The following is a 26,367-nucleotide window of genomic DNA, read 5'->3' on the forward strand; positions in this document are numbered from 1 at the left end:
CTAGGTGATACACACACATTCCCATAAACACCTGGGTTTTCTCAGGTGTGCGGATGGAGACCTTAGCATAAAAAAGCTAAGTAACTAGACTAACGTAACTTAGTAAACGCTAATGCCAGGGCGGGGACTCACTCTGAACCTCGCTAATCCATGTTTTTCCCTTAGAGATCTGAGCTACAGAATTGCCCTCAAAACCTTCTCGTCTACTTACAGAAAATGACAGATGAGCACAAGAGAGCAAAATGGCCCATGTTTCCTTTGTAGCCAAGTCCCCGTTGTGAGACTAACCTGGGCACTGTCAGACTGTGCTGGAACCCCAGCTCCGGCAGCTCTGTGATCTGGTTCTCCTCTCAACTGCAACTAGGGCATTGCGGAAAGACACATGCACTCAACGTGCCTCTCCAAATCTGTCTCTGTTTGTTAGAGATCAAGCAGAAAAATAAGGCTGTCCGATCTGAGTCATAATCCGATATCACTCTAAAAATGTCACAAATGTATGTACGAATTTTATGGGGCAGTATGCTAATCATGACTATAAATACACACTGGCGGTATGCTTAAATTATAATGAGTGATATTTTACAAACTAAACCTATTTCAATGCTTTACATTTACACATGTTTAGTATAAACAAATGGGCAAGGCTATTCCACCAACAGAATTACAGACACTGCCTCTGGCCTGTCTCAGGGATACGTACACACTGATACAGAAAAAGCTGAATCCCAGACATCCAAACAACGGCTTAAATCTATACAATACAGTGTGCAGCTTGTATCCCATAAATGTGGGATTGGTGACTTTTGAATAAGAGGCAAGAGTGAACACATAATTGTGGCACTTACCTTGGCAGGAAGTCACAGTAATTACAAATCCAGGTGAGTTACGTCACTGATAATTTATAGTGGGAGGAAACCGAGAGGGTGGAGAATTTGGCTGACTTTTTCTCCCGGGGACCCAGCCAGGCTAGGATAAACGCCAATAGTCACTTGGGATCACTATACTTCTCCCCACCCTGAAGTTCCCCAAGGGCTGACCTGGCCTTTGGGGAGCCTTGCCTACCTACTCTTCTAACTCCTACACACACAGGTGTGTGCCTGAGAACCAAAGAACAGGCCAGCCCTGATTATGCTCTTGCAGCCCTCGCTGGCGTGTGCTACCAGAAGGTCACAGTTAAATTTAGACCTGACCCCCTCACTGGGCAGGAGCCGGGAAACTGGCTGTTTGAGGAGATCCACAGACACTCTGGGAGAGCTGGCTGACTACACTCCAAATGGAAGCACTATTTGGTGGTCAGGACATAAGTTAAATTGGGAAGTGGGGTATAATTTCCAAACCAAAGCACAAAGAAACAGGGACTTGAAAATTAGAAAGGCTGAAAAAAACCTCAGAAGGTTACTGAGGTCTTCTGCTTTCACACAGAATCCAAGCAAATCTCTGTTTTTTAAATCCCTTTGTGGAGTGGGAACTGGGAAAAGTCTCAGGCCACTGAGTACAATAGCCCTCATGTTGTAGAGTCAAGGTTACAACGTTGCCGAGTCACCCAGACTCAGCTGAAGCCAGTCACCACCTATGATTGGGGGCGTATCCCTGCAGGAGGCAGCAGCTGTGGGCGGCAGCGCCTCAGAGCAGAAACTAGAACGTGGCGGGGAGACAAAAATGAGTAATAGTGGATGGGAATGTGGCCCTTTCACCTGGATCCCAGTGTAAAAATATGTAGGAATATGACAGCTCTCTGGGACTCAGGTCATGCATCAGGAAGAGAGGGCCTCAGCCATGAGCCTTTGTGGACACAGCAGAACTTCCTCAGGTGCTTGTGGACCAAAGAATGGAGGCCCAGGAGCACTGGAAGCAAGCCAGCTTCAGGCAAGGTACCAGAAACGTGAACTTCATAAAGCTGTCTGGCTTTATGCTTCTTTTACTCTACTTTCTTGTGTTCTTCCATGATGTGTAAGCAAAACCTTTTGGAAAGACTCTTTAAATGTGGTCTGGAATGCAAACGATACCCATTTGGGGACCAGGAGAATGGCAGGAACAAGACTTTTGGTACTTATCAGCTCCTCAGACAAGGTCCCTATTGCCCCAGTGTAAATTCTACCTCTTCCCCACCCCCTCCAAGAGATAGTCTCATAGCATCCTTTGAGGACACTTATAAAGATCTGCATATGTGTGTGTGTGTGTGAGAGAGAGAGAGAGAGAGAGAGAGATGTGCTGCTACCTCCTCTAAACTGTAAATTTATGAGGGCAATGCCATGTCCATCATTTTGTTCACGGGCTGTGATTTCCAATCATCCCCGAGTCCCAGAGGAGTCAGAGATGACCAGTCCAGGAGACCTTGGGTAAGGCTCCAGACTACTGCGGCAGCCACAGACCTCCCTGGGTTGTCTGGGAAGGCTTCCTGGGAACCTGATTAGACTGGAGCACACTGGCTATCCAGGCCTGGCTTCACATCAGGTCTGGAAGGTCAGAGGAAGGTCCCTGTATTGCCTGGCCTTGCTTGGAGACTTTGGGCCAGTGGGGTCGACCCTGATTTCATCAGGATCAGTAGCACCTAGTCCTCAGCTCTAGTTCTGGGAATCCAGCTATGATTTCAGAGTGGTAAAGTTCCCCCAGCATCCCTCTAGAGTTTTAGAAACACTGGATGCAGGTGGCCACTGTAGGGCAGATTTACATGGGAGCAAATCTAGAGCAGGGGGCTAGGACATAGTTTCAGGAACCCGAGAGTGATTTCTGATTCCCTGGGATCCCTGGCCCCTAGATTCCTTCCAAAGAGCTGGATCTCTCGGAAGACTTGATCCAATTCTTCTACCCTCCCCATCTGCCCAAACATAAGGGCAGGATTGTTCTACATTTCTCTGTTTTCTCTCTAAAGGTATAAGCAAGTCTTTCCTCTTTTCCCAAGTACTCTTCACATGGATAAAACTGAGATCTTTATGTTCTGAGATGCTGTAAAATTCTAGTGTTCTATGAAACCATACAAATACGTGCATACAAAGCCTTCTCGAGACAAATAGGGAGATGGTTCCAATGGCCTGTAAAGGGCTGCCCTCAGCCAGTCACTCAGTGATGCTTCAGGAGGACAAAGATGGGATGAAAACTGCTGCTCAGAATGAAACAATCACTCAAATGGCATTCAGCTAAAGGACCAAATGAAACTTGCCCGAGTTCAAGCAGGAGCTGAATGTATCCACTTAGTTGTGTCTCCTCTGGACCTCAGTCCCCAGTCAGAGCAGCAGGCTCCCCCCGCCCAGCCACACAGCCCTGTTTTATCCCTCAGACCCTGGGGACATGCAGGCCAGCCACGCTTCTTATGTCATGTGAAGAGGCAGTGCTGGAGTGAAGCCAGTGAGCTGAGGGTTAGAGTTGGGAGTGCGTTGTTACTCTCTTCCTGTTCTCTGTTCTTTTCGGGGCTTCCCCTCATTATGTTCCTAAAAGCTGGCTAGTCTGAGCTCTGTGAGCAGAACTTGTGATTTCAGCCCCATTTGTTTCCTATATACTGCTCAGAAAGGAAAATGTATAACTGCTTTTCTTGAAAGTTTCAGCTGAGAAGGCTGTGGGCCTCTTTAAGCATCAGACAACTGCCATCCTCCTGGAATTATGGAGGGGGCTGCGAGGACGGCCTTCAGATTGGCCCTGGAATGGGGTGAAAGGATACAGAGTTACAAACTTTCTACTCTGGCACATCAATGTATCATGGACTGTAAGTTCCAAAACAGCTTCATCCAAAGGATATATAATGCAAGACACAAATGTGAGCCACGTATATTATATAAAAAATAAAATTATATAATTTAATATAATGTTATATCATTTAAAATCTTTTAGTGGTCACAATAAAGTAAAAATGGGTGCAATGAATTTTATTACATTGTATTTCACCTAATATATCCAAAATACGGTAATTTCAGTATGTAATCAATATAAAGATTATTGATCTACTTTACATTTTTTGTACTAAATCTTTGAAATCTGGTACGTAATTTATATTTACAGTACATATCCATTTGGACTAGGCTCATTTCAAGTCCTCAATAGCCACACATGGCTAGTGGCTGCAGAATTAGCACAGATGGAGAAGGCAAGGTCTAACCTTTCCTCTGTGGTGCCCTGCTTGTCCCTGCTTTGCTCATACTATATACTCAGCCCTTTAAAAACCCCTTTAGGACCCAGAGAGAACCCCACATCTCCTGAGATGTCCTCCTAGATCACCCCAGGTCACTGTGATCCTGTCAGCTTCTGCATAATTATTTTAGTTAGAAATCAGGTAGGACCTTCAAGCATTTTTCCTTTATTGTCTTCAGCAACTATATTCCTTTGTGGGGGGGGGTGTCATTATTTACCATTTCACACTTACGGGGTAGCTCCCAAGTTAGATTGCAAGATCCTTGGGGGCATGGAAACATCTTAAATTCTCTATGTTTGCTAGTCTAACACCTGCCACATGGTACTCAAATATTTGGGGATTGATACAAAAAAAAAGTTCAGCTCAATTTCTCATGCTATAAGGAACTGCTGAAATCATTTGAGTGTGACAGTCGGCACAGTTCCACAGAGACTTCTATATACTCATTAATGCTAATAATAATCCGACACTTACATAGCACTCACCATGTGCCAGTTCTAAGGGATTTACATACGTCAACCAATCTGAGTCTTGTAAAAACCTCGCAACTAGATTCTATCATCATCTCCCTCTTCCAGATGAGGAAACAGAGGCAAAGAGTTTACGTAACTTGCACAAAGTCACACAGGTAAGTAGCAGAACTGGGATTCAAACTTGCTCTGGCTCCAGAGTCCAAGCACTTAATCATCACGATATATTGCCTCTCAGTCCGGAACAACTACAGAATAAATTTTTTACACCCCAGAGATCAGTATGGAGCCTAAGACTCTAATTGCTTTCAGCCAGGGTATTTCCTTACATAAAAAGAATTAAGTTAATTCAGAAAATGTAAACAGAAGTAAACAATAGGAGAGACATGAAATTCCTGGTCCCAGAGGAGGTTTCTCATAAATCTCCTTTAAATAAAGAACAGTACACTCTTCCTCTCAAAGGTGTAAAACTGAGGGTAACTGGTAACAACGAAGTCTTGAGATTTGGGATGTCTTTTAATTCAGAAACTTCAAGGAATTTATCCTAAGGAAAAAGTTACGGGTGTGTGCCAAGACTTAACTGTAAGAATGGTTATTATAATATTGCTAGCAAAATTAGAAACAACCCAAAATAGGGAGGGTGAGAATGAAAACAAGCCATATTTACACATGATGAAATGAGAACCTAGTGGTATGCTGATAAACCAGCTCTTCGCAGAAAGCATGAAACCTTGATTGGTGGTGTCGGGTGACTCCCCCAGTATCAATACTCCTACCTCTGATTGGCTGATCTCAAGCTACCACATCGTCTGCTCTCAGAATCCTTAATATTTAACAATCCCAACATAAGCCGGGCTGGCCCCAACATATCACTGAATGGATCCATGAAAACATCATGGAAGTTGTTTAGTATGTGAAAAAAGTTTATAACACTACTGTATCATATTTCCAGAAAAAAAATACACATGGGAAAAATTAAAAGGATATATTCAAAATATTAATACGGCTCTCTCTAGGTAATGGGATTTTATGTTCATTTATCTGCATTTCCCAATGTTTTCCCAATGTTTATGTATGATTTAGCTAGGCAGAAAAAAAATAATCAAGGCTGTTTTACCCAATAACAGTAATTTTAAAATGACCTATCTTCAGAGGCATGTCTCAAAAACAGAAAAAGAAGAATCCTGGATCTGCTTGTGAGACAAGGGCACAATTAGAAGCCTTAGGAGTGAGGAAACTCCTAGTACCACACAAGCAAGAAAAGGCTGAGGGGGTGGAGCCAGCAGCTGCAGCACCGTGCACACTGGTCTCACAAGGGAGAGGGGTCAGCTGTACCCCTCCCCTACCTAAATCATACCTCCCAGAAAGCTGAGATGTAGAGAGCAGAGACACGTGAACTCCAGGACAAGAATCTGTCTGTACAGTCTGATTCTGGAAAGATCTGTATCTTAACCCAGGGCTCTTCCTCATCCCTTCCCACCAAACTTGTAGCCATTACATTAAATCAATACCAACAACGGTCAAGTTCAAGTCTTTTCTACAAAGAAACACTCTGCAGCCATTAAAAATATCCTGGAAATGCAGGGGTAAACATATAAAAAAGGGGGTAAACATATAAAAAAGAATATATCAAGTTGTTAAGTAGTTGTTCCTAGGTGGTTAGGATGCTACTAAATTTATGTTTTTATGGTCTTTTTGTTTGCAGAACTTTTGATTTTTCCTGAAGTGAGCATAGTTAGCTTTAAGAGTCTGAGGAAAACAAACATAAAAGTGAAGGAGTCTTAACTGGGAAGGAAGATGCCACAACCACCCTTCCTCACCTCAGGGGGCTGCAGGGCTCAGGAAGGATGTAGGTGATTCCTAATTTCTGCCCCTGCCTGGCAAGTGAAAATGAACAGGACGGTCCTCCACCACTTCTCAAAGCAGAATCCCTGAGAAGCAGGCAGCTTTAGGTTACAGCCACTTTTGCTGGAGCTAGGGGAAGGGAGGAGGAAGGCGTGGGGACGGTGGAGAGGAAAGAAGCCAAAAATATGGGGGGGGGGCTTGTTAAAACACAGACTGCTGGGTCCCACCCTAAAGTTTCTGAGTCAATGGGGCCAAGAACCTGCATTTCGAACACATTCTCTGGAGAAACCACACTTGGAAAAATTCAGCTCTACGTAGAGAGGAAGAGAAGGAGGCACCACACGGGTGAGAGAATGAGATCCAAAATCTGTGCAGAAGTGAGATGTTCGCAGTTCTTCTTAACAGTGAGGCTTGGTTCCCCTTTGGATGGGGAAAGGTCATATCCCTTCCTCCCTGGGGGCAACAATGGAGATGCTACTGGCTGGAGGGCAGAAATTGGCAATGTCCTCAGAATCTGTTACACTTCCAGGCACTGGAAGAAAACAAACACATGCCTACAACTAATCCTGCCCCAAGGAGAGCAGATATATGGGAACAGAGATGTTTTATGAGGTACTGTTTCAACCTAGCAGCAGAAGGGGTTTCCCTTCCTTTTAATTTGCCAGTTTCCTCACTGTGGTCTCCAGAAAAGCAAGAATGTGAAACGACCTGTTCTGTCACTCTGATCTTTTACCTCTTGGCTGCCTTGCAGGTGTAACCAGGGCTCCCCTCCTTCCAGGAACTGTAACACAGAAGGTTCTGTCAACCTCAAAGGAGGAACTCCATTAGTCACTGAATAGCCCAAGCGGGGGAGCCAAGCTACCCACATCTCCCATCTACAAGGAATAAACAAGATACTGGCCAAACCTCAGAGAAATGTCTGGAACCTTGGGGGCTGCTGCGGACAGCAGGTCATGATTTTTATCTAGGCAAAAACAGCCTGAAGAAGGCCTGCAAAGCTTTGCACATGAATGTGCAACAAAAGTGGGCTGATGTGATCAGAAAAAATGTCTCTCATTAGACTCTTAGACAAAGTCAAGAGGCAGGCCAAGAAGTGGTATCTTTTTACATACCCTCTTTTACATGAGGTTCTCAGGAGCTGAACTTCAATATTAACGCAGCCATATTCCAGTCGTCGTACCTTGTGTTTCCCCTCCAAGAAGACTAACTCGAAGACACTTAGGGTATCTTGCCAGCACCTTCTTTCAAATGATCTTCTACATAACCATAGTGATTCTAATACTAGAAGTGTTACAGGCTTTTTTATGTTTAATTGGCTTAATAAAAACGGAAGGAAATCCCTATCATACTTCTCGATCACAAGCTTTCTTTCCCCACACTGACAACTCTACACAATTGAGGCACAGCTGACAATGGTTTGAACCAAGACCATTACATTGCTTAGGAAAGTGATTTACAATATGACAACCTAGAAGGCCCACAGATATTTAGCTGGGAGTCCCCTGAAGATGGTTCAGTGTCTAGTATTACAGTAACATTAGGAGCTAACCCTTTTAAAGCACTTTATACGCCTGGGGCTATGCTAAGCCCTTTATATATGTTATTTTAACTAATCTTCACAAGAGCCCAATGAGGTCAGTGCCATTATGACCCCCATCCATTCTCCCCTGTATCCAGCGCAGGGCTGGCGGGCAGTCAGCACATAAACATTTGTCAAATGAATTAAAACACTGTGTGTTACATAAAAACCAGTGACGTTCAAAAATGGAATGGCAGGAATGTATTACATTGATTCATTTCTACCTGAAAGGGTACACTTCATGAAAAGAGACAAGAGAGAAAGGGGGAAAAGGGACCTTTGGAATTAAATTTAACCAGAGGGGTGACCATGAGCAGATATTTACTAAGAACAACGTGTAGAAGCTACCCTGGGAGAGACAGGGATGTGGCTGCGGTCTCTGCCTTCTGTGGTCCTGGGACAGAACAGGTGCTCAGATCACACCAGGCAGCTCCAGGTCCAGATGGCTCCAGGCAATGCAGTCACCCCCAGAACCACAGGTCAGTCATTCCACAGTCAATGCCCAAGTTCTGGCTCGGGTCAGCCTCTACCCTTCTCAGTTGGGTCAGCCTTGCCTTTGTCCAAAGTAAGAGAAACCCCAGACCCAGGAAGACAATCATGGAGCTGAAGAAAGAACACTAGCAAAAGGGCTCTACTTCTGACCCTGCTACTAAGTGGCCAAATCTGTATCCTCCTGTAGAAAATAAGATCTATTAAGTCATCTCCAAGGTTGCACCCAGCTCTAACTTCCCAGGATATAGCCCCTTCTGCTTGAGAAGCGCCCTCCATTCTCAAGCCCATGCTCTCTCTAGGGCCTGGAAAAGCCTGGGGTTTGGTCTGAAGGAGAGGGCAGGCCGTGCAGCCACTCACAGTCACTGAAAAGGAGTGGCCCTTCCGCAGCCTGGGGAGCATTTGTGAGGCAGAAGAGCGCAGCATCAAGATTCACGGGGAGCACGTGAAGTGGAACACCACAAACACTACGCCCCGGGAGGGCAGCCTGCGACGCTGTCTGGGCTCGGAACCGAATTCCCCATGTTCACCCCCAACACACACTTTCATTTTGCATAAAAACACAGATATGGAGTTGGAATTCTTATCTTTTTATCTCAGGTTAGGACTTATCAACCTGTAACACACGGAACCACTGGGGTGACATGCCTACAGTGTGATCAACGATTGTCGGACCCACAGCTGTACCAGAGGAGGGATATTTGGCTTCAGTTTCCAATCTCCCCCACCCCAACCAAATCCATATACTCCTGTTTCCACTAGGCTGCATTATGACTGGCAGGCAGTACCGTTGTCCAGGTCATAACTGAAATCCCTGTTACTATGGGGAATCAGGTATGGGGAGAAAAGCATGGGATCTAGGTTGGGAACAGTATGCACATGTGGAAATTTTCCCCAGATAAGGGCACATCCCTGGGAGGCAGAGAAGACTAAGAGATACATTGGAAAAGCATGCATGCAAAATGGTCAATTCAATTTTCATAGTGGTAAAGGTACTTCCTGGAAGATAAAGAAATAAAAGGGTATGTATGCATCAAGGTCCCAAGGCTTTTGTCCCTTGGGTGGTGAACTAAGGTCAACAAAAGTGAATGTCACAAGGGTTCCTCCTTGAGGTTACCAATACCTTTCTAAAGGAACTTGGTGTCATGGTTTCACACATTAAATTCAGTTTATAAAATGAGCTGTATTAATTCATAGGCCATTCACTTTAAGTCATAAGGTTCCTGCTTAGTGACTCTGAGAAAAGGTAGGGGAAAAAAAAGAAATTATAGATGAGGAGGACTTAGGATGCCCTGTGAATCCCCACAACCCTTACCCACACCCTGTGATGTCTGACTCACGCTGGAACCCAACTGCCCCTGCAGTGGGAAGAGCCACGGGTATGTGATCCCAGCACCTCTCCTGCTGGCGGACTCAGCCTGGGCAAGGCACCAACCCTTCCTTTACCTCTGAGATACGCAGCCTCCTGAACCAGGTACTGCCTCACAGTCTAAATGGGGAGATACCATGGCACGTGGACTCGAGATGCAAGGACAATGGTACAATAGCAAACAAGTATAAATAAATCCCATGCGCACTGTGGAGAAGCAGAGGAGAGCAGTGGTCAGGGAAGGATTCCAAGAAGTGACTTTTGTCCACATACCCAAACTTAATTACAAGTTGAAAATGAAAGGCTCTAAAACTGGCTTCCACCTACCAACGTCAGAAAACAGTCCAGGCTCCGGGATCTAAGAAGTCACCAACTCCAGCCTGCAAAACAGAACTTAGCAACCTACAGGTGACTTGAAATCCTTTTCATCACTCGGAAACAAGGTGCCTTGAAAAATTTTAAGACCACTAAAGAAGAATCCAGAATGGACCCACTTCTTCAGGTGGAGAGGAAGTCTAAGTAGCCAGAGCCATCCTGAAACATCCCCCAGAGCGTGACATCAATAATTCATCACTCTTCAGACACACACATGCCGTGATCTCACATTTGGCTATTTTTTACTTCCAAAAAGCCAGTTATAAATGTATTTGCTGTCTTCCTTCCTTCTCACCTATCTCTATTTCCATTCTACCCCTGTTTTTCAGTTTTCCTGCCTTTCAAGACTAATTTCAAGGTAGGGAAGGAAGATCATTTTTATTAAAACCCCTTTGCCACACCCATACACAACAGAATCAAAAACTAGATCAGAAGGACACATTAGAGTTTCCTTCCTTACCTTTCCAAATCAAAAGACAAGCTCTCTACTAACTTTGTCCACATTTTTCTCAAATGTGATCTTTAAAGGCCATACAGGTACATCCCTAAATCCTTGACTCTCCCTCTAGTGTTAACAATTACAACTGCTTGGGATTCACCAGAGCAAGTCCAGGATCACTTAGCTTTGAGGGTAAAATAACCAGAACATTCCACTGCCTCTTCGTTCCTTTTCCTCAGACTTTTAAGGGAGGTGTCCTTTAAATGCTGAGTGATTGGAAGCCAGTTGTGAGTCAAGGCCCCTTGACCTGGGAACCATAGTAGTGGGTTCTGACCCATGAGCTTCAGAGTCGTCTGTACAACCAGAGAAACTGGTTTAACTGAAAAGGGAGGCCGACCGTCCCTGGTACAGATGCCCTCCACTCCCATCAGCCTCTCAGCCTCCTCCCTAAGTTCTCTGTGTTGCAACTGGGCAAGCTTCCTCCTATGGAGTTTTGGGGCTCTGGACAGTGCACTCAAGCTCAGTACAAGACCTTATCTTCTCAGTCTGCTTCCAAATAGATGTCTTCAGGCTGGGTGGGGACTCAGAACTCCCTAACTCCTCTGTTAGAGCAGGCTCAAGGAGCCTCAGCAGTGCCCAACACCTCAGAGACTATCACCCTGCCCAGGGTAGCTAATTCATCTCCCATACCATCTTCCTCAGCTTTGAGCCCAAGTTTTCCATCTTTGCATGTTTTAAATCTAGGAAAGAGTAAGGAGTAAAGCGGGAGAAGGGGAGTGGCACCCACCTTTGTTACTCTCCTTTTCTCTTTTAAGCTGCTTTCAATTGCCTGGGCTGATTACCTCCCTCAATTTTCAGCTGAGGGTCGGTGGTCTTCTCCAACTTTGGCTCCAGAACACCCCCTCTCCAAGCCACAGAGCCTACAGCCACAGCTTTTCTAGTCTTGCAGGCAGGAGGCGGCCCAGCAGGCGCTCGGCAGCATAGAGGGAAGGGATGGCCAGGGCAAGTCACAAACAAAGCAAAGGCTGAGAGACCCCTGGAGAATTAAATTCTGTAAGGAAGCTGGAGCTGCCACACATCTGGACTCAAGGAGGCAGCTGCTTGGCCCTTAGATAAGCACCGCCCAAGTCCTTGCATTCTGCCTTTGGACAGGAAACGACTCCCAAGAAATCCTACTTGGAAACCCTTCACCATGAAAGCAGCCAGCCTTCGGGGCAAACCCACCCACTCAGAGTCCCTTTGGCCATTTCCTGCTTCCTCTCCCTTTTAATATCCCTTTCCTTTAGTTCCCAGCCTTGGCTTTGAATGTTTCTGAACTAGGTCTGGGTTTTTGTGAGGGTCCCTGGCCTCCTAAAATTCTTTCTCCCCTGAGTTCTGGCTTTTAGAATTAAAACCAGAATTACTACAGCTCCAGGCTGTCCTAGTTAAATGCAGAGGTTGAAGGAATCTAATGCTGGGATTATGAACCTTAATGACTTGAGGAAAGGTTCTTTAGATTTAGTTTTTGCAGCCTTACATCTGCTCAGGATGGAGAATTTGTCAGGGCTATGTGTGTGTGTGTGTGTAGGGGGGCGCACAGAGGATGGCGATCACTTGAATGAAGTTCATTCACCAGGAAGTCCAAGAGAAAATGCCATCAGGACTTTATTAGGCAAGGATGGGTACCGAGACTGGGGCATTATAAATGGGGTTGGAGGCGAGAGACTTAATAGGTTAAATTTTAAAAGGGCAAATGTCAAGTGAGAGCCTGTATTTTCACTTCTAACAACACAGAAACAATCTCCCTCCAAGCTGAGGTGTTAAAGTGACATGAACTGCGTTAGAAACATCTGCTAACTCTGTCTAGGAAGGTTCCAGTTTCCTTTTCAGGAGAGGCTACATACACATTGATAACCTTCTTTCTGCCTTCTCACCACCTTCTCACCACCTTCTTTTGCAGGCTGATTTAGGGGAAATTAGTTACTTCCTGCAAGTCTCCTCAACGACATTAAAATTAGCAGAATAATTAAATACAGTCCTAATTGGGTACATAGAGAGTTCTTGGTTAATTAATGAGCCAAGCTCCGGCCCAGAGCTGCAAACCCATGCTGGCCTGCCAAAGCCCAGGCGGAGAAAAGCCTGCTCCAGTCCCAAAAGAAAACTGTCACTTGGCAAAAACAGTTCCTGGTGTAGACACAAGTGTCAAACACATTCCTGTAGCTAGGAGTCATCTGTTACTCCGCGGCTGAGGTTCATATGTAAATGAGGGCAGGAAAGTGTGACTCTGTCACTACAGGGACGCGCACAGCTGAATGCCCTCTCCCCATCCCCCGCATCCGCGCCCCACCCCCCTGCAGGCTGGAGCCCAGACAACCAAAGTCGCTGATAAGTAACCGAGTTCCCAAACTGCCGCTCTGCATCCAAGTCAGAAGCTCCCCGAGAGCGAGCGAACCCGCGTCGCGCGGAGAAAACTGAGATGAGCCGACTTGCCGGCAAACTCCTCGCTCTCGCCGCGCTCCTCGCCCCACCCCCGTTTCCCCCACCCCACGCTCTCCCCGCATCCCTCCCTCGTACTTGGCCGTCCCAGGCTTCGGCTGAAAAGAAGGCGCCTACGCCGACAGCCACTCACCTCCGCACGGGAAACAGCAGCAGCACTTCGCAAAGAGCCACCCCAAAGAGGGACCCCTGGTGTAGGCGCGGTCGCCGCCCTTCATGCTGCCGCGCGGCCCCAGCGCTCCCGCATGGCCCGGGCCGCCAGCAGCGGTGGGAGCGCGGCGGGCAGGCCACCTCGGCGCCGCGGCCCCGAAGCCAGCTGCCACCTCGTCCCTCCCTCCCCGCCGTCCTCTCCCGCACGGCGGCCGCCGCTCAGACTTTCTGGGAGCCGGAGCCACCTTGGGGAGGAGGCGGGGAAGGGCCCGGCGGGGAGGGCGGGACTGGGGCGGAGTTCCAAAGTCCAGCTGTTCGCCCGAGGCCCGCCGGCAGCGTGGCCCAGAGCCTTATGCAACGCGGCTGTGGCTCTGCGCGCAGGGGGAGCGAAGGGAGGACGGTCGCACACAGCCCCCCAACCCCGGCACGAAACAGGTGCTTCTCCTTTAGTGCAGCCTCCTCTCCTCAAAGGCTTCCACAGTCAGCTCTGGCTTAAACACACAACCCCACGAGGCCAAAGAGGAGGGAGAGGAACAGATTTAGAAGGTTCATGACGCTTTTTCCCTAACAGGTTCACCCTCTCCTTCTCCTCAGCCTCCGAACATAGACAGTCCCTCTGTGCTGAAAACACCTTCACCTTCCCTTTTCTTTCCTTCTTTTTAATATTTGATGCTAATAATGGTAATAGTGCCTCCCCCTTTTATCAGCTCCAGGATGGAGTGATGTGCAAAAGCACTCCACATTGGAAACCACCAAACTGAAATTCAAAGCTGTTGTGTCCCCTACTAGTTGTTTGAACTTGGGCAAGTCATTTCACTTTTCTGATCTTCAGTTTCCTCATTTAAAAAAACATATAAATAAAGGAAAATGAATTCCTGTATTATATGATTTCTAAGAGAATTTTCAAAGACATGTCCATGGAAGGAGCTGTTTTAGAGAGACGTTCCAGTTGAGTGAGTGAAACTACAGACACCTTACTCGTAGTGGAAGATTTCCATTCACCCCTCACCTCCACTACTATGCCCATGAGGTCTATCATCCCTTTACTTAAATCCCTGTTTCCTTTTCAAGTCTTTTCCATATTTCAAGGCCAAGCTCATATCCCCACCTGTCCCCCAAGAAGCCCACCTGGACCACATTCAGCTGGACCTTTCCATGAACCACTGTGTTTATCACTCACAAAGCATCTCTCCCATTCCTTTGTGTCCAGATTTAGGAGAAAGTATTGCTGGAAATATACAGCACTTATAAAGTAGAGAGAGCCTATTCATCAGAAGAAAAGGGAAGTTTGTGAGAGGAATAAAAAACAGAAGTTTGATCACTCAATTCCCACCTGGAAGAAAGACAGCCACAGGACAAGGTGTTTGGAAGTTACCAAGGTTTGGGGCTTCCTTTCTCAGTCTGACCCATGGTTAGGTTTTGTGCCTTATTTATCTGCATTGCAGCACCTGCCACATGGTTGGGACACAGTAGGTGCTCAGTAAATACAGTAGTACAACTTCACAAGTAACAATACATAGCATTCATTATGCATTTATTTGTGCCAAGCAGTTTCATAATTGCCTTCTATACATTAGCTCATTTATCCACACCAAAAAGCCTTATAAGAAACTGAATGAATGAATTATGATGAGGCTTTGATGGTTCAACTCTAAAGAGAAACTCTAAGAAAGTTCCCCCCATAGGAACAGCAGAACCAAAAGTCAAAATCTAACTTCTAGGTCTACCACTGCAACCCATGGCCTCTCTTGTCAAGAATTCTCTAAGAATCTCACTGTTGAGCAGGAAATGTGCCCCTGGTGCTCCACATACGAAACAAAGAAACAGAAGTTCAAATTGCTCATGCAGCCCATACCCCAGATTCCTGAATTCACTGATCATCCTGACTATTGTTCAGTCTCATCTTGCCAGCTGGACTTATTGGAGGATCACATTTATCCCGGGTTCTAGCTCTGACCCATGGCAACCAGTACTATTGTCTAGTTCTCTCTTCCACATCCCTAAAGACAACACCCTGTTTGCAGTTCTTGTAAGCCCAGAGCAGAAAATGGCCAGGACCTTCAGCCCTTCTAAAAGTGAACTTGGTTTGCTTGTGATCTACTGCATGGGTGCTGTGATACAAGAGTCAACACTGGGTCTACCCACCCAGTCCACCTCTTTGAATACTTTGGGGGTATTCAGGTAGGAATTCAAAGATGCTTCAAAACTGCTTGAATTGAGTAACCAATTCCCTTTTTACTTAAACCTTCCTCTGGGCCTTTGTGTTCAGGTGACACTGGATCATCTTTCCATCATAATCCTTTGCAAGAGGCTGATGACATCATCTTGCAGAAATGGGCTTGAATTAGATGTCTGATGAAGATCCAGCCCTTACTTCAGAAATCAGAGAAGCAGAAATTATTAGGTATAAAATAAGCTACAAGGATATATTGTACAACATGGGGAATATAGCAAATATTTGATACTATAAATGGAATATAACCTTTAAAAATTGTGAATCACTATATTGTACACCTGTAACTTATATAATATTGTACAACTATACTTCAATTAAAAAAAAAGAAACCAGAGTACCAGTAGACCCTAAAGTAGTCTTAGTCTCTATGAAGAGGATCCATTAGGCATGTTTCCATTGGTCCTTATAATCCAGGAATCCATCCTACTCTCAACTTAAAGGCATAAAGCCATTAGGAACACCTGCCCATCTTAAGTTGATATGGTCAGCACATTTTTGGCCATCTAGGAAACTGGCTAGGCATCAATAGCCCAAGAGTCCCACTGCCATCCTCATGTGCCTTCCAGAACGAGACCAGGGATGTCTACAACCTGGCAAGGAGGTCTTGAACACTACTAGGACACTGACTGATTACAGGCAGATTCATTCACTCAGCGAACACTTCTTGTCTACTATGTGACAGGCTCTGTTCTAGACACTGGGTCCACATTTGCAAACAAAAACAATCGCAGCCCTTGTGGAGCTAGCCACTAGAACAGACCCAACATGAAGGTGCACATGAAAGGAAAGGGAATCAGTGTTAGAAATCTGACCAAGTTTTGAGTGAAGGGATTTAAGAAAATAAGTGCTTCAATCCTCTAACCTACAACTCAGCGTTTTAAGGTAACGTCCTCTGGACAATTGAGAGGGAAGGGTAGGGCAATGATTTTTAAACACTGATGCTTATTAGAATTATCAAGGAAGCTCTTCTAATTTTAGACATTAATATTTTTTTAAGGTTCTCTGGGTGTTCCCAGGTTGGAACCAAGTTTAAGAACCATTGATGCCTGGGTCTCCCCCAACCCCCTAATCCTTCTCAAGATTCAGATTAATTTACTTTGGGTGAGGCTGGGCATCAGTGTGCTTTAAAGCTCCCCCGATGTTTGTAACATGCAGCATAGTTTGAGAACCATCGGTGCAGTGCGGCGGTTCTCCAACTTGAGTGTGTATCAGAGTCACCTGGACAGTGAGTTAAACCTCAGGTTACTGGGCCCCACTCCCAGACTTTGATTCAGTAGGTCTGGGGTGGGGCCTGAGGATTTGCATTTCTGCAAGTTCCCAGGTGATGTTGATGTCATTGGTACAGGAGCCACACTTTGAGAACCACTAGTGTAGTGAATTTCTTCCCATCAGTTTGCAATCTGTGCCCCCTTTTCTGTAATAGAACCTTGATTTTTCTTTGAGGACCCAGGCCTTCTGCATTCTCAGACTATGTTTTTGGTTGACATCCTCCCTCCGTTCACCTTCCACTCCAAGGATGGGCCTGTGACCTGGGTTTGGCCAGTCAGCTACAGGGACTGTGTACAGATTTGACACGTGACTCCGTTTCAGCCAGTGGTCATAAACCGTGAGCCCTTAGCTACAACTACTGGGAAAGCAGCAACCCCTTCCCAAACTTTCAGTTGGTAGAATGTTAACCTAAAGCAGCTGGAGGCCACTTTGCAACAACCATATAGGCAGGCACTGCCTAAGAATAAAGCCAACACGAGGAGAGATGAGATGAGAGAAAGATGTATACTGTGTGTGGGTGAGAGAGACGTTTGATGATAGCACCTGAATAACTAGATATGCTTTCCCCTCAAAGCTTTATCTATCTCTGGACCTTATCTGAGCCCCCACCCCATGCCAAATAAACATCTTTTTGCATAAGACAGTTGAATATCTATAGTTTCAGGATTTTCCAACTCCATCCCACCCACTCCCAAAGTTCAGGCTAAGAGCCACTGAGCAATACCTTTAGAGTGTTCCTGACTTCCAGACAGTTAAGTCTGATTCTTTTTTTTGACAGAGTCTGTCTTCACTGATGCCTCCCGTCAGTCTGTCTTACATGAATTAAGCTCTCTACCTACCCCTGTGTCCATTTGAACTCATCTCCATTTCCACAACAGTGAACCCCAAAGAATTCGGGCTGGTCTCAGCCTCCAGACATGCTGGGCCAGGTACACCGCAATGCTGGGCTTGGTACCACGGCTAGTGCCCTCTCCCAAGCTAGTCACGGGCGTCAAGAACACTAGGCTGTAACCTCAGGCATCTGCCCTTTTCATGGACAGATATATGTCCGATTTTTTCCTTTAGACTTATTCTCTTCAGATTTACAGGAACAGAGTTTTAAAAAATCACAGTGTTTATCCACATTTCTTAGGGAGAGCTCAGCCCAGAGACAGAAGAAATGGCATCTGAGCCCCAGTGCAGGCCTAGAGATTCCTGTGAGAACCTTCTTCCAGTGACAGGTACAGCGCACACCTCCTACAGAACATGTCCAGAGAGGCTCCGTGAGGGCTGTGGGCGTGGTTTCTGGTGAGTGTGGGGGACAGGCCTGCCCTTCTCAGCCCCACCCCAACCAGTCACTTACCTGCCTTTCCTTCCAGCAGAGAATCTGGCTTCAGCAGCCACTCTCAGATTCGGATCCAGAGTCCTATCTAGAGTTTTCACAAAGTTCTGTACGTGACCCAGGTGTAAAATCAGGGCCAAGGACCGCTGGCCTTGAGCCTCGGGGATTACTTCCCGCGTGGTAGATACAGACACAGATGTTTTCACTCACTCCAACTCTGACAGCGGTCCCTTGACTCATTCTCCCACTGCCTGCTATGCTCTCCAGTTACTAACCACACACTCCTGAGCTCATCTTCCTTGTGTAGGTTTCTGACCTGTGAACTGCCTGATGGCTGATACAGAGTGGTTGATAATTTTCCCCCAATTCTCCTGTCCTGGCCTCCACGTGTGACTGTGGCTTAAAACTCTAAGGTTCTTGCCAGGTACTGATCATTTATTCAACAAAGAATTGGTTTTTTGGGGGGAGAAGGGTGGGAAGGATCAGACTGGGAGTTTGAAATTTGTAGATACTGACAGGTATACATAGAATAGATAAACAAGTTTATACTGTATAGCACAGGGAACTATATACAAGATCTTGTGGTAGCTCATGGTGAAAAAGAATGCAACAATGAATGTATGTATGTTCATGTATGACTGAAAAATTGTGCTCTACACTGGAATTTGACACAACATTGTAAAATGACTATTGCTCAATTAAAAAAAAAAGAATTGGTTTTTTGAATATCTAGTACCTGCAAGTCACTAAGTTAACCTGTATATGGGAATTTATATGGGAAACTGATACGAGAAATATAAATCAAATAAAACGTGTTCCCTGAGCAAAGACAAAGGAAAGCAGGGTGAGTTCTGGAAAAGCAGCTAGTTCAATTTTTTTTTTTTTTTTGGCAGAAAAAAGAAACTGGGGACAGAATGGGACTGGACATAAAGTAGAAGTTACATCTTTATGTGAAGATGAGGAACTGAGATAACAATTATCAGTGACTAGAAACACTTAAAATTAAAAAGAAAGGAGGTATATTGTAGATTGCTTCTGTATTTAATTTGAACTCCAAATATGTCTTTCAAAATTGTGTCATGTCCATGTCCAACAACCATTCCCGGGTAATTTGCTTTATTTTATAGTTATGTCTACAGAAAAAGCATGGTTGCCAGCATTATGCACAGTAATCTCTTCTCATCTTTCCTGTCTAGTGTGGGCTAACCACTGTACCACTGCTGGCCCTGTGGGTGCCTCCATCCACCTAGTGACAGCTCCCAGACTCCAAGGACTAAACCTCCACTGAGCTCGTCCGATCCATTTTCAACTATGCCCTGTAAGCGTGTCCCTCTGTCCCTCTGTGCCTGCCCACCTGACACCTGTCTGCCTCCTTATGGCTGTCTCACTTAGGCTCAAAGTTAAGCCCGAGTTCACCCTGCCAGTCACCCTCTGTTTTTCAGGAAGGAAATATCACCGATCACCCTCTGGTCTGAACCAAGCCCCAGGTGAGGGTGGTCCAGGTGATGGTGAGAAGACCATGGGGTTTCACAAAGGACCCAGGGGTCTCCCCCGAACAGCCAGTGTGCACATGCACTTCTGGGGGACAGTGAGGTGGAGCTGCAGGCAGCCAGGACGGGTTCCTGGAGATCCAAGCTCAGGAGGAGACAAGCTATTTATCAATAAATAGCTGCAGCTGAAGTTGCTACAAACAAACCACTCCAGGTTTTATCTACTTCCAGAAACGTTCACTTCTAAGTAGGTCAAAGCGTTCCCAAAGTAGGGCAGTGAGAAGTGCTAGTCTATCACTCTGACTGAGTTCCAATTTGGGAAGTCTTTCCACTGCTAAGTGTCCACTACAAGGGATGGTATTTTCATCCTAACGGTCAATGCCACCTTCCCTCCCACAGGCAGAAGTAGCAGCTGTCACAGCATGTAGATTCATGGGGTGCGATGAAGCAGTTTCTGATACCTTAAATGCAAAGTGGATTTTGCCTTGATGTAACTCAGGTCAGTTTATAGAAGATTTCAATACTAGGAGGGATGTAGAAGATGCTGCCCATCCTTGTATTTCTGTATTTTCAACCATTCCAAATAAATGAGGGGTGCTTAGCCCTTGTGTCCCCAGAGAAGACTTCCCAGGAAGCAGGATTTCAAAGACTCTCTCAGTCAGAACTCCTAGCATTGGAACATTGTTTCTCGTTCCCATTCCCTCCTGCTAAAGCTTTCACCAGTTTCCTCTACGATTCTTCAGGAATGGAGGACACACGGAGCCTGGTCCTTCACACATAAACTCTCTTAGGGGTCCTTGATACTTGGTCCTTCTTCCCTCCCCCTGCTCCCTCCCTCCCTCCCTTCCTGTAAATATTTACTGAGAACTTCTTACATGCCAGTCGCTGCTCTAGACACCAGGGATAGAGTAATGAACAAAATAGACAAAATCCCTGCACTTGTAGGGGGAATCTCGGGGGCAGTGGGAGGAAGAGACAATAAACATTGATAAATATGTCAGGTAGTGACATAATTGCAATGAGGGAGAGTAAAACAGGGACGTGGGTTTACAGTGTGATGGTAGAGGGTGGGAGTGAGGGGAGACCTCTCTAGTTAGATAACATTCAAGCAGAGACATGGAGGAAGTGTGGTGGCACGCTGTCCAGGTATAAGAGGACCTGGGGTATCCAGAATGTTCCAGCAGAGGGAACACAAGGTTTGAGTGCTAGGTGGGAGAGTGCGTGGCTCAACTGGGGAAGAGCTCCGTGAGGCAGGAAGGCCAGGAGGTGGCAGCATGTGGTAGGAAGTATGAGCCCTCCCCACAGATGTCCACACCCTAATCCCCAGAAACTGCAAATATGTTACCTTACACGGCGGAAGGGACTTTGCAGATGTGATTAAGTTAAGGACCCTGCAATGGGGAGGGTATCCTGGATCATCCAGGTGAGCACAATGTAATCCCATGAGTCCTTAGGAGCAGAGAACCTTTCCTGCTGTGGTCAGAGGGAGATGTGACTTTGGAAGAGGGATCAGAGAGGTACCACATTGCTGGCTTTGAAGATGGAGGAAGGCACTGCAAGCCAAAGAATGCAGGTGGCCTTGGGAAGATGGAAAAGGTGAGGGAGCAGCCTCTTCCCTAAAGCCTCCAGAAGGAACACAGGGCTTCTGACTGCAGTTTCAATCCTACAGGGGTCCTGGAGGAGGGGGAGTTGTTTTCAAGGTTCAAGGGACACAGAGGAGGGCACTGAGGCGAGGGGGTTCCTGACCACTGTGTTTGGCCAAGTAGCATCACAACCCCGTTGCTTAAAGCACCTTGGGCCGAAGCAACGGCTGCTCCTCAACACCTTCAAGATACTCTCACCTCTGACCCTCCCTGAGCAGACAGGGTGGGCGCATCCCCAGCCCTTGGACCACTACTGCTCCACCTCTGCTTCCCAAGCACATTCAATGCATGTCATTTCTAGGTCCCCAGCTTTTGGAGGGGGAAAGTGGTTTCGGCTTAGCTAGCTCGACTAAGAGACTCACATCATCTTCTCTGTAGGGAACGCTCTGTTTTCTGGGATGACCCCCTCTCCATCATCCATCTCCAGCTTCTCCTCAGCAAGCACAATCAGGGCAGCCTGTCCTCTCTGGGACTGAATCCGAGGCTCAAATTTGAGCTCAGCTCCATCAGCTCTGAGCTGGCTCATAGGCTCTGAGGAGCAAAGACGCTCTTCAAGCTTCACCCTCTCTCCTCTCTGGATGATAAGAGGCACCATCCTCATGTGGGAGTCACAGAGTTACACCAGGATGCACAAGAACATGCTGCTGAAACAGGCATCTGGCATAAGCCAGGTGTCAGCAGGCTGGCTACAAAAAGGAGGGCAGGCTCTCTGGGGAGGGTCCCAGAGAGATCAGTTCTTTCTCTTGACAGCTCGTTTCTTCCTGCTTCAGTTCTCCTTGGAGGCAGCACCACACTGGCCTGACATGTTCCTATTTGAGGTTTCACTTCTGAGCCCTTTGATATCCTAAGTAATATCAGATGGATAGGAGCCAGTCACAGGCAGGAGATCACACCCAGAACAAAGCAGGCTTGGGGCAATTTCTAACTGTCTTTGCTGCTCCCTTGGTCTTAAAAGGAAAAAATAAATAAATAAAAGGGAAGAGTGTGGACTGGATGGCATCTACATCTCCCTCTTCCTGAAACTGTATCCTGGGAGGACTCCCAGACTGTTTGTTGGTCAGTAACTTAGTAACTATTGAGCCATTTCTGGCCGATCCTAACACAGACAGGTAAGTGGAAAAATTTCAGTTAAGAATAAAATAAGGCCATTTTCACAAAATTCCCCTTTGTCCTTCTCTTCTTTGAATTGAGGAAGGACACATTTATGCCCACCTAAGCACTCAATATCTCAGCATAGTCCTCCATCACATAGGTCAGCCCATCTCTGTGGTGGGGTCCGAATGTTACCCACCTTCCATGAGCAGAGTTAATCACTGAAAGGGCACTGAGAGGTACAAGCCAGGGAAAAACTTGAATTTTCAGCTCAAATAAATCATATATTATTTCCACCCTCTGGGTAGAAGGCAAAAGAAAGAAGAGAGGAGGAAACCATCATATCTTGGGAAGTCACAGAGCCGGATGGACCTACTCCTGGAAGACTGCAGAGAGGACCTGGGGTAGGCCAGGAACAGGAGCTGAGGGAATGGGGAGAGCGCAGACTAGGGACAATGTCAGGCCTTTGCAAAATCTATGGATGAAACTAGAAACAGAACCTTGACCCCTTGAGCAGCACTGGAGAGGATTCAGGCTCATCCCTATAGAGGTATCAGAGCTGGGACAAAGGGCAGGCGGGGAAATTAACAGTAACTGACTGTCTCTAGTGCGGTACACGCAGACCAGAAGTCAAACCCAAGGGACGTCAGCACTATTGCTCATTTTATAGATTTTAAGCATCTTGTCCAAGGTTATCAACTAGTCAGTGGTTGGGCTGGGATTCACACCCAGGCCTTCCACCCCAAGACTCTTAGTTACTCCACGCCTCTCACCATCTCATCGTGTGGCCTCATGCATAGCAGGGTCACTTTTGTCTTATTCTCAACCATTAGCCTGTGCACATAACAAAAAGACCAACTTCACAGTTTAAAAACACTTTCACTTAACAGTGTTGCCTCTGAGCCTCCCAGTAACTCTGAGAGAGAGAGATTTTTATCAGCTTCCCTCAGAGATGCAGAAACTTAAGACAAAGTGATTTTTCTACTTGTGCCAAACCCCATCCTCTTCCCGGCCCATATGACTTCCTGAGTACCAAACCCTCCCCTGGTTTCTCAAAGATTAGCAAGTACACTTCCAAGGAAAAGATAGACTGATTGTAACTCCTTAGGTTTAATCATTTAAAATTGCTGGTATTCAGCCATTTTTGACTACAAAAATGGTAATTCATGTGGTTCAACCTAATAAATTGGACTTCAAAGTGAAGATGTTTATGCTATGCTTGGATGGATTAAATATCAGACACTCAGGTTTATCACTTTAGGTTACTAAGGGTACTTGCCTGATTTGGATAGAGAGAAAAAAAAAGCACACATTTTTAGAACTGGGAGGGATCCTAGAGGTAAATCAGGAAGATACGGATGAAAGGTAATAAAGGTGCTATTTTAGAACAAGCAACATAATGAAAAACTATAGGGAATAACCAGGGAAAGAGAGCGGCCTGTGGAGAGCCTCAGAGTGGAAGGCAGTTACCACTACGCCCTGAGCCCAGAGAAAAGGGGACAAGATCAGAGGTGTGTGCGTGAGAGGCCAGGCACCAATGTACAGGGTTAAGCCTGGAACTTCCTAAATTCAAGGACGACTTTAAAACCACACATCTGAACAATCACCTGAAACAAGGCAGGATTGTTGAATTCAATCCAAAATGTTTTGTTCTGCTCTAAGGATTTAATGAAGCTGTATGGAGGAATTGCTGGGCTCTTATTAAATTGTCCTTTAGGAAAGAAGGATCTATCATTTTAGATGCAAATCGAGTTACTTTGCTCTTGATAAAGATCAGAAGGAGATGGAGAATGAGAATCAGGACTGGTGGGTTTCAAGTGGGGGACTGAGGAGGGGAGAACAGGAGGAGGGATGAGCAGGAAGTATTGGAATTTCAGGACTAAATAAGAGGAATTTTCTAACCATCAGAATTGTACTAAAATGCAACAGGCATCCTCTAAAAGTAATAGCTCCCCATCCCTGGGAGTGCTCAAGTGTTGCTTGGCTGGTCACCCAAAAGAGACATTTTAGAAGAGGGTCCCTATATTAGGGGAGAGAGTGAACCACAAGACTTTCGAGATGCTTTTCAATTCTAAGATTCCAAGAACCCATAAAATTCAATGTTATGAAGTGAAATGAATCTAATCAAGGACCAATTTTATTCGGTTATAAAAAGAGAAAGTTTTAATTCTAACCTTTGATAATTTTGAAAAATGACTAGGAACTACTTTCAGAGTCTCTACAAATACATCTTCATCTATCTTAAAATGCATTTTTCTTCAAGAAGTATTAGCACTCAACTTAATTACAGTTCTCATTCAAATGCATTATTTTTTGGTTTTAGTTATCCTTATCCAACAGTGATTTTAAAGAACAACCTTGCCACTATTCTTCATTGCAAACATACCATTCAGTTACATTACTCTTAAATAAAATTTTGTAGGCTGGCGTGGAAACCTATTCCTAACTCATTCATTACACTTCCATGTATAATTTTGTTCTTCGAGGGAGTGAGTTCTGAATTTCAAAGTGGCTACCTCACAGCTGGCCAATTACAGATGTGGTCCACCACAGATGGAGTAGGAGTGGAGACCAGCAAGCTGTAGTTTTAACATGTCACTTCATACCTGAAAGCCTATGTTTTGGGAATATTCATCCTTCAACTATTTTTTTTTTCCAGCTTCCCATGGTAAAGCCTCATGTTTGATGCCACGGAGTAAACTAAAAACCTGAGGGTTCCATTGCTGATTGGTTACTCCTAATGCAGAATTACTAAAAAGAGAGAGAGACCTGTAGTGAACTCTCTGGAGTCAGTAGGCAGGAGGAGACTTTAAGTGTCTGGATTTGATAGCAGAGGAGATAGGAAAGGCACATTTTGGCTCCTGGAAGCAGAAAGTGCAGGGAGTTCCCATCCTTCAGCAAATCTGTGGGACCGGCTGGACCAGCTCCCAGGGTTGGTTGGCCCCTATCAGAGCTGGACCCCATTCAGCCTGCTATCCAGCATGCTGCTCAGAGCCATTCTGCTCCAGCCAGGGACACCAGGCTCTTTCTAGTGAGTAAAGCACCCACAGGATGAAAGGCCCAGGAGGGAGAGCCCGGAGACCGGTCCCACGCCTCCCGGAAGCCCAGGAGCAGGCGGCCTGCAGAGCTGTGGGTCGAGGAGGCGGGAGCCCCAAGTCCTCTCCAGCTCTGCCACCAACTCTCCCCAGGGCTCTGGGGAAGTCACCTTGCTTTCCTGGGCCCAAAGGGGCCCCTGTAAGAGAGGAAACTGCCTAGTGCAGTGGTTCTCAGCTCTGCCGTCCCTGGGATTCACCTGAGGAGCATTTAAAACACCTGGGCCCTCGGGCCCACTCGGGAAATTCCGATTCCTCACATTCCAGGTGGGGTCTGGGCCTTGTCATTTGGTAACACTTCCAGATGATTCTAGGCAGTGGGGTTGAGAACCCTGGTAGAGTGGTTCTCTACCCTCCCCCTTCGGTGCTGACATTTGGGGTTCTGGGCCTCTGTTTCTGGGGGTGGCAGTCGTGGCCTGAGCACTCACATGGAATTCAGCACATCATACAGAAACTTCCCTGCTTCTCACAGCCCGGAGGAGCACTGGCCTGATGGTCTCTCGAAGGTTAAGAGGACCAGCTGCCTTCTAAGGATGGAAAAAGAACTGGATTCTGACTTCCAGTAAGACTTATCCTCTCCCACAACCCCCAGAAGAACGTTTAGGAATTCTCAGTCCCGTTGGGAATAACTTAGAAGGTGGAGCTCCCGCCAGAGACAAATCACCCTGACAGAAGAGCAGGCCAGGTGGCCAGCGGCTGCCAGCTGGATGGGAGGGGGAACAGCTTAAGGAATTTCTGCTAAGAGGCCAGCACTCCAGACAGAGAGAGGGAGGGGATTTTCCAAGTTGGGGCACATTCTTCCAGATGAGGCCTTGTTGGGGCCATAAGGATGCTCCACGGAGAACAGAGACTTAAGCCTGACTGCTGGGAGTCGGGCACCTGTATGTCCTGAGCCCAAAGAGATGAGAGG

At 46.2% G+C, this 26,367-nt stretch overlaps 1 protein-coding gene across 18 annotated transcripts in view; it reads right to left on the reverse strand.

Moving 5' to 3' along the window:
* Nucleotides 1–26,367, reverse strand: part of KALRN (kalirin RhoGEF kinase) — a 608,090-nt gene that overhangs the window by 94,981 nt on the left and 486,742 nt on the right. For 6 of the 18 annotated variants that reach the window (XM_031454545.2, XM_031454538.2, XM_031454542.2 and 3 more), the window contains exon 1: nt 13,298–13,499. The exons of the other annotated variants lie outside the window; for them this stretch is intronic. In XM_031454545.2, the coding sequence (XP_031310405.1) occupies nt 13,298–13,382 (85 nt within the window). In that variant the 5' untranslated portion in view covers nt 13,383–13,499. Of the gene's footprint in view, nt 1–13,297; nt 13,500–26,367 lie in introns of those variants that run through there. 18 annotated transcript variants of the gene reach the window in all.

The sequence above is a fragment of the Camelus dromedarius genome, chromosome 2, assembly GCF_036321535.1.
Source record: "Camelus dromedarius isolate mCamDro1 chromosome 2, mCamDro1.pat, whole genome shotgun sequence".
NCBI lineage: Eukaryota > Metazoa > Chordata > Mammalia > Artiodactyla > Camelidae > Camelus > Camelus dromedarius.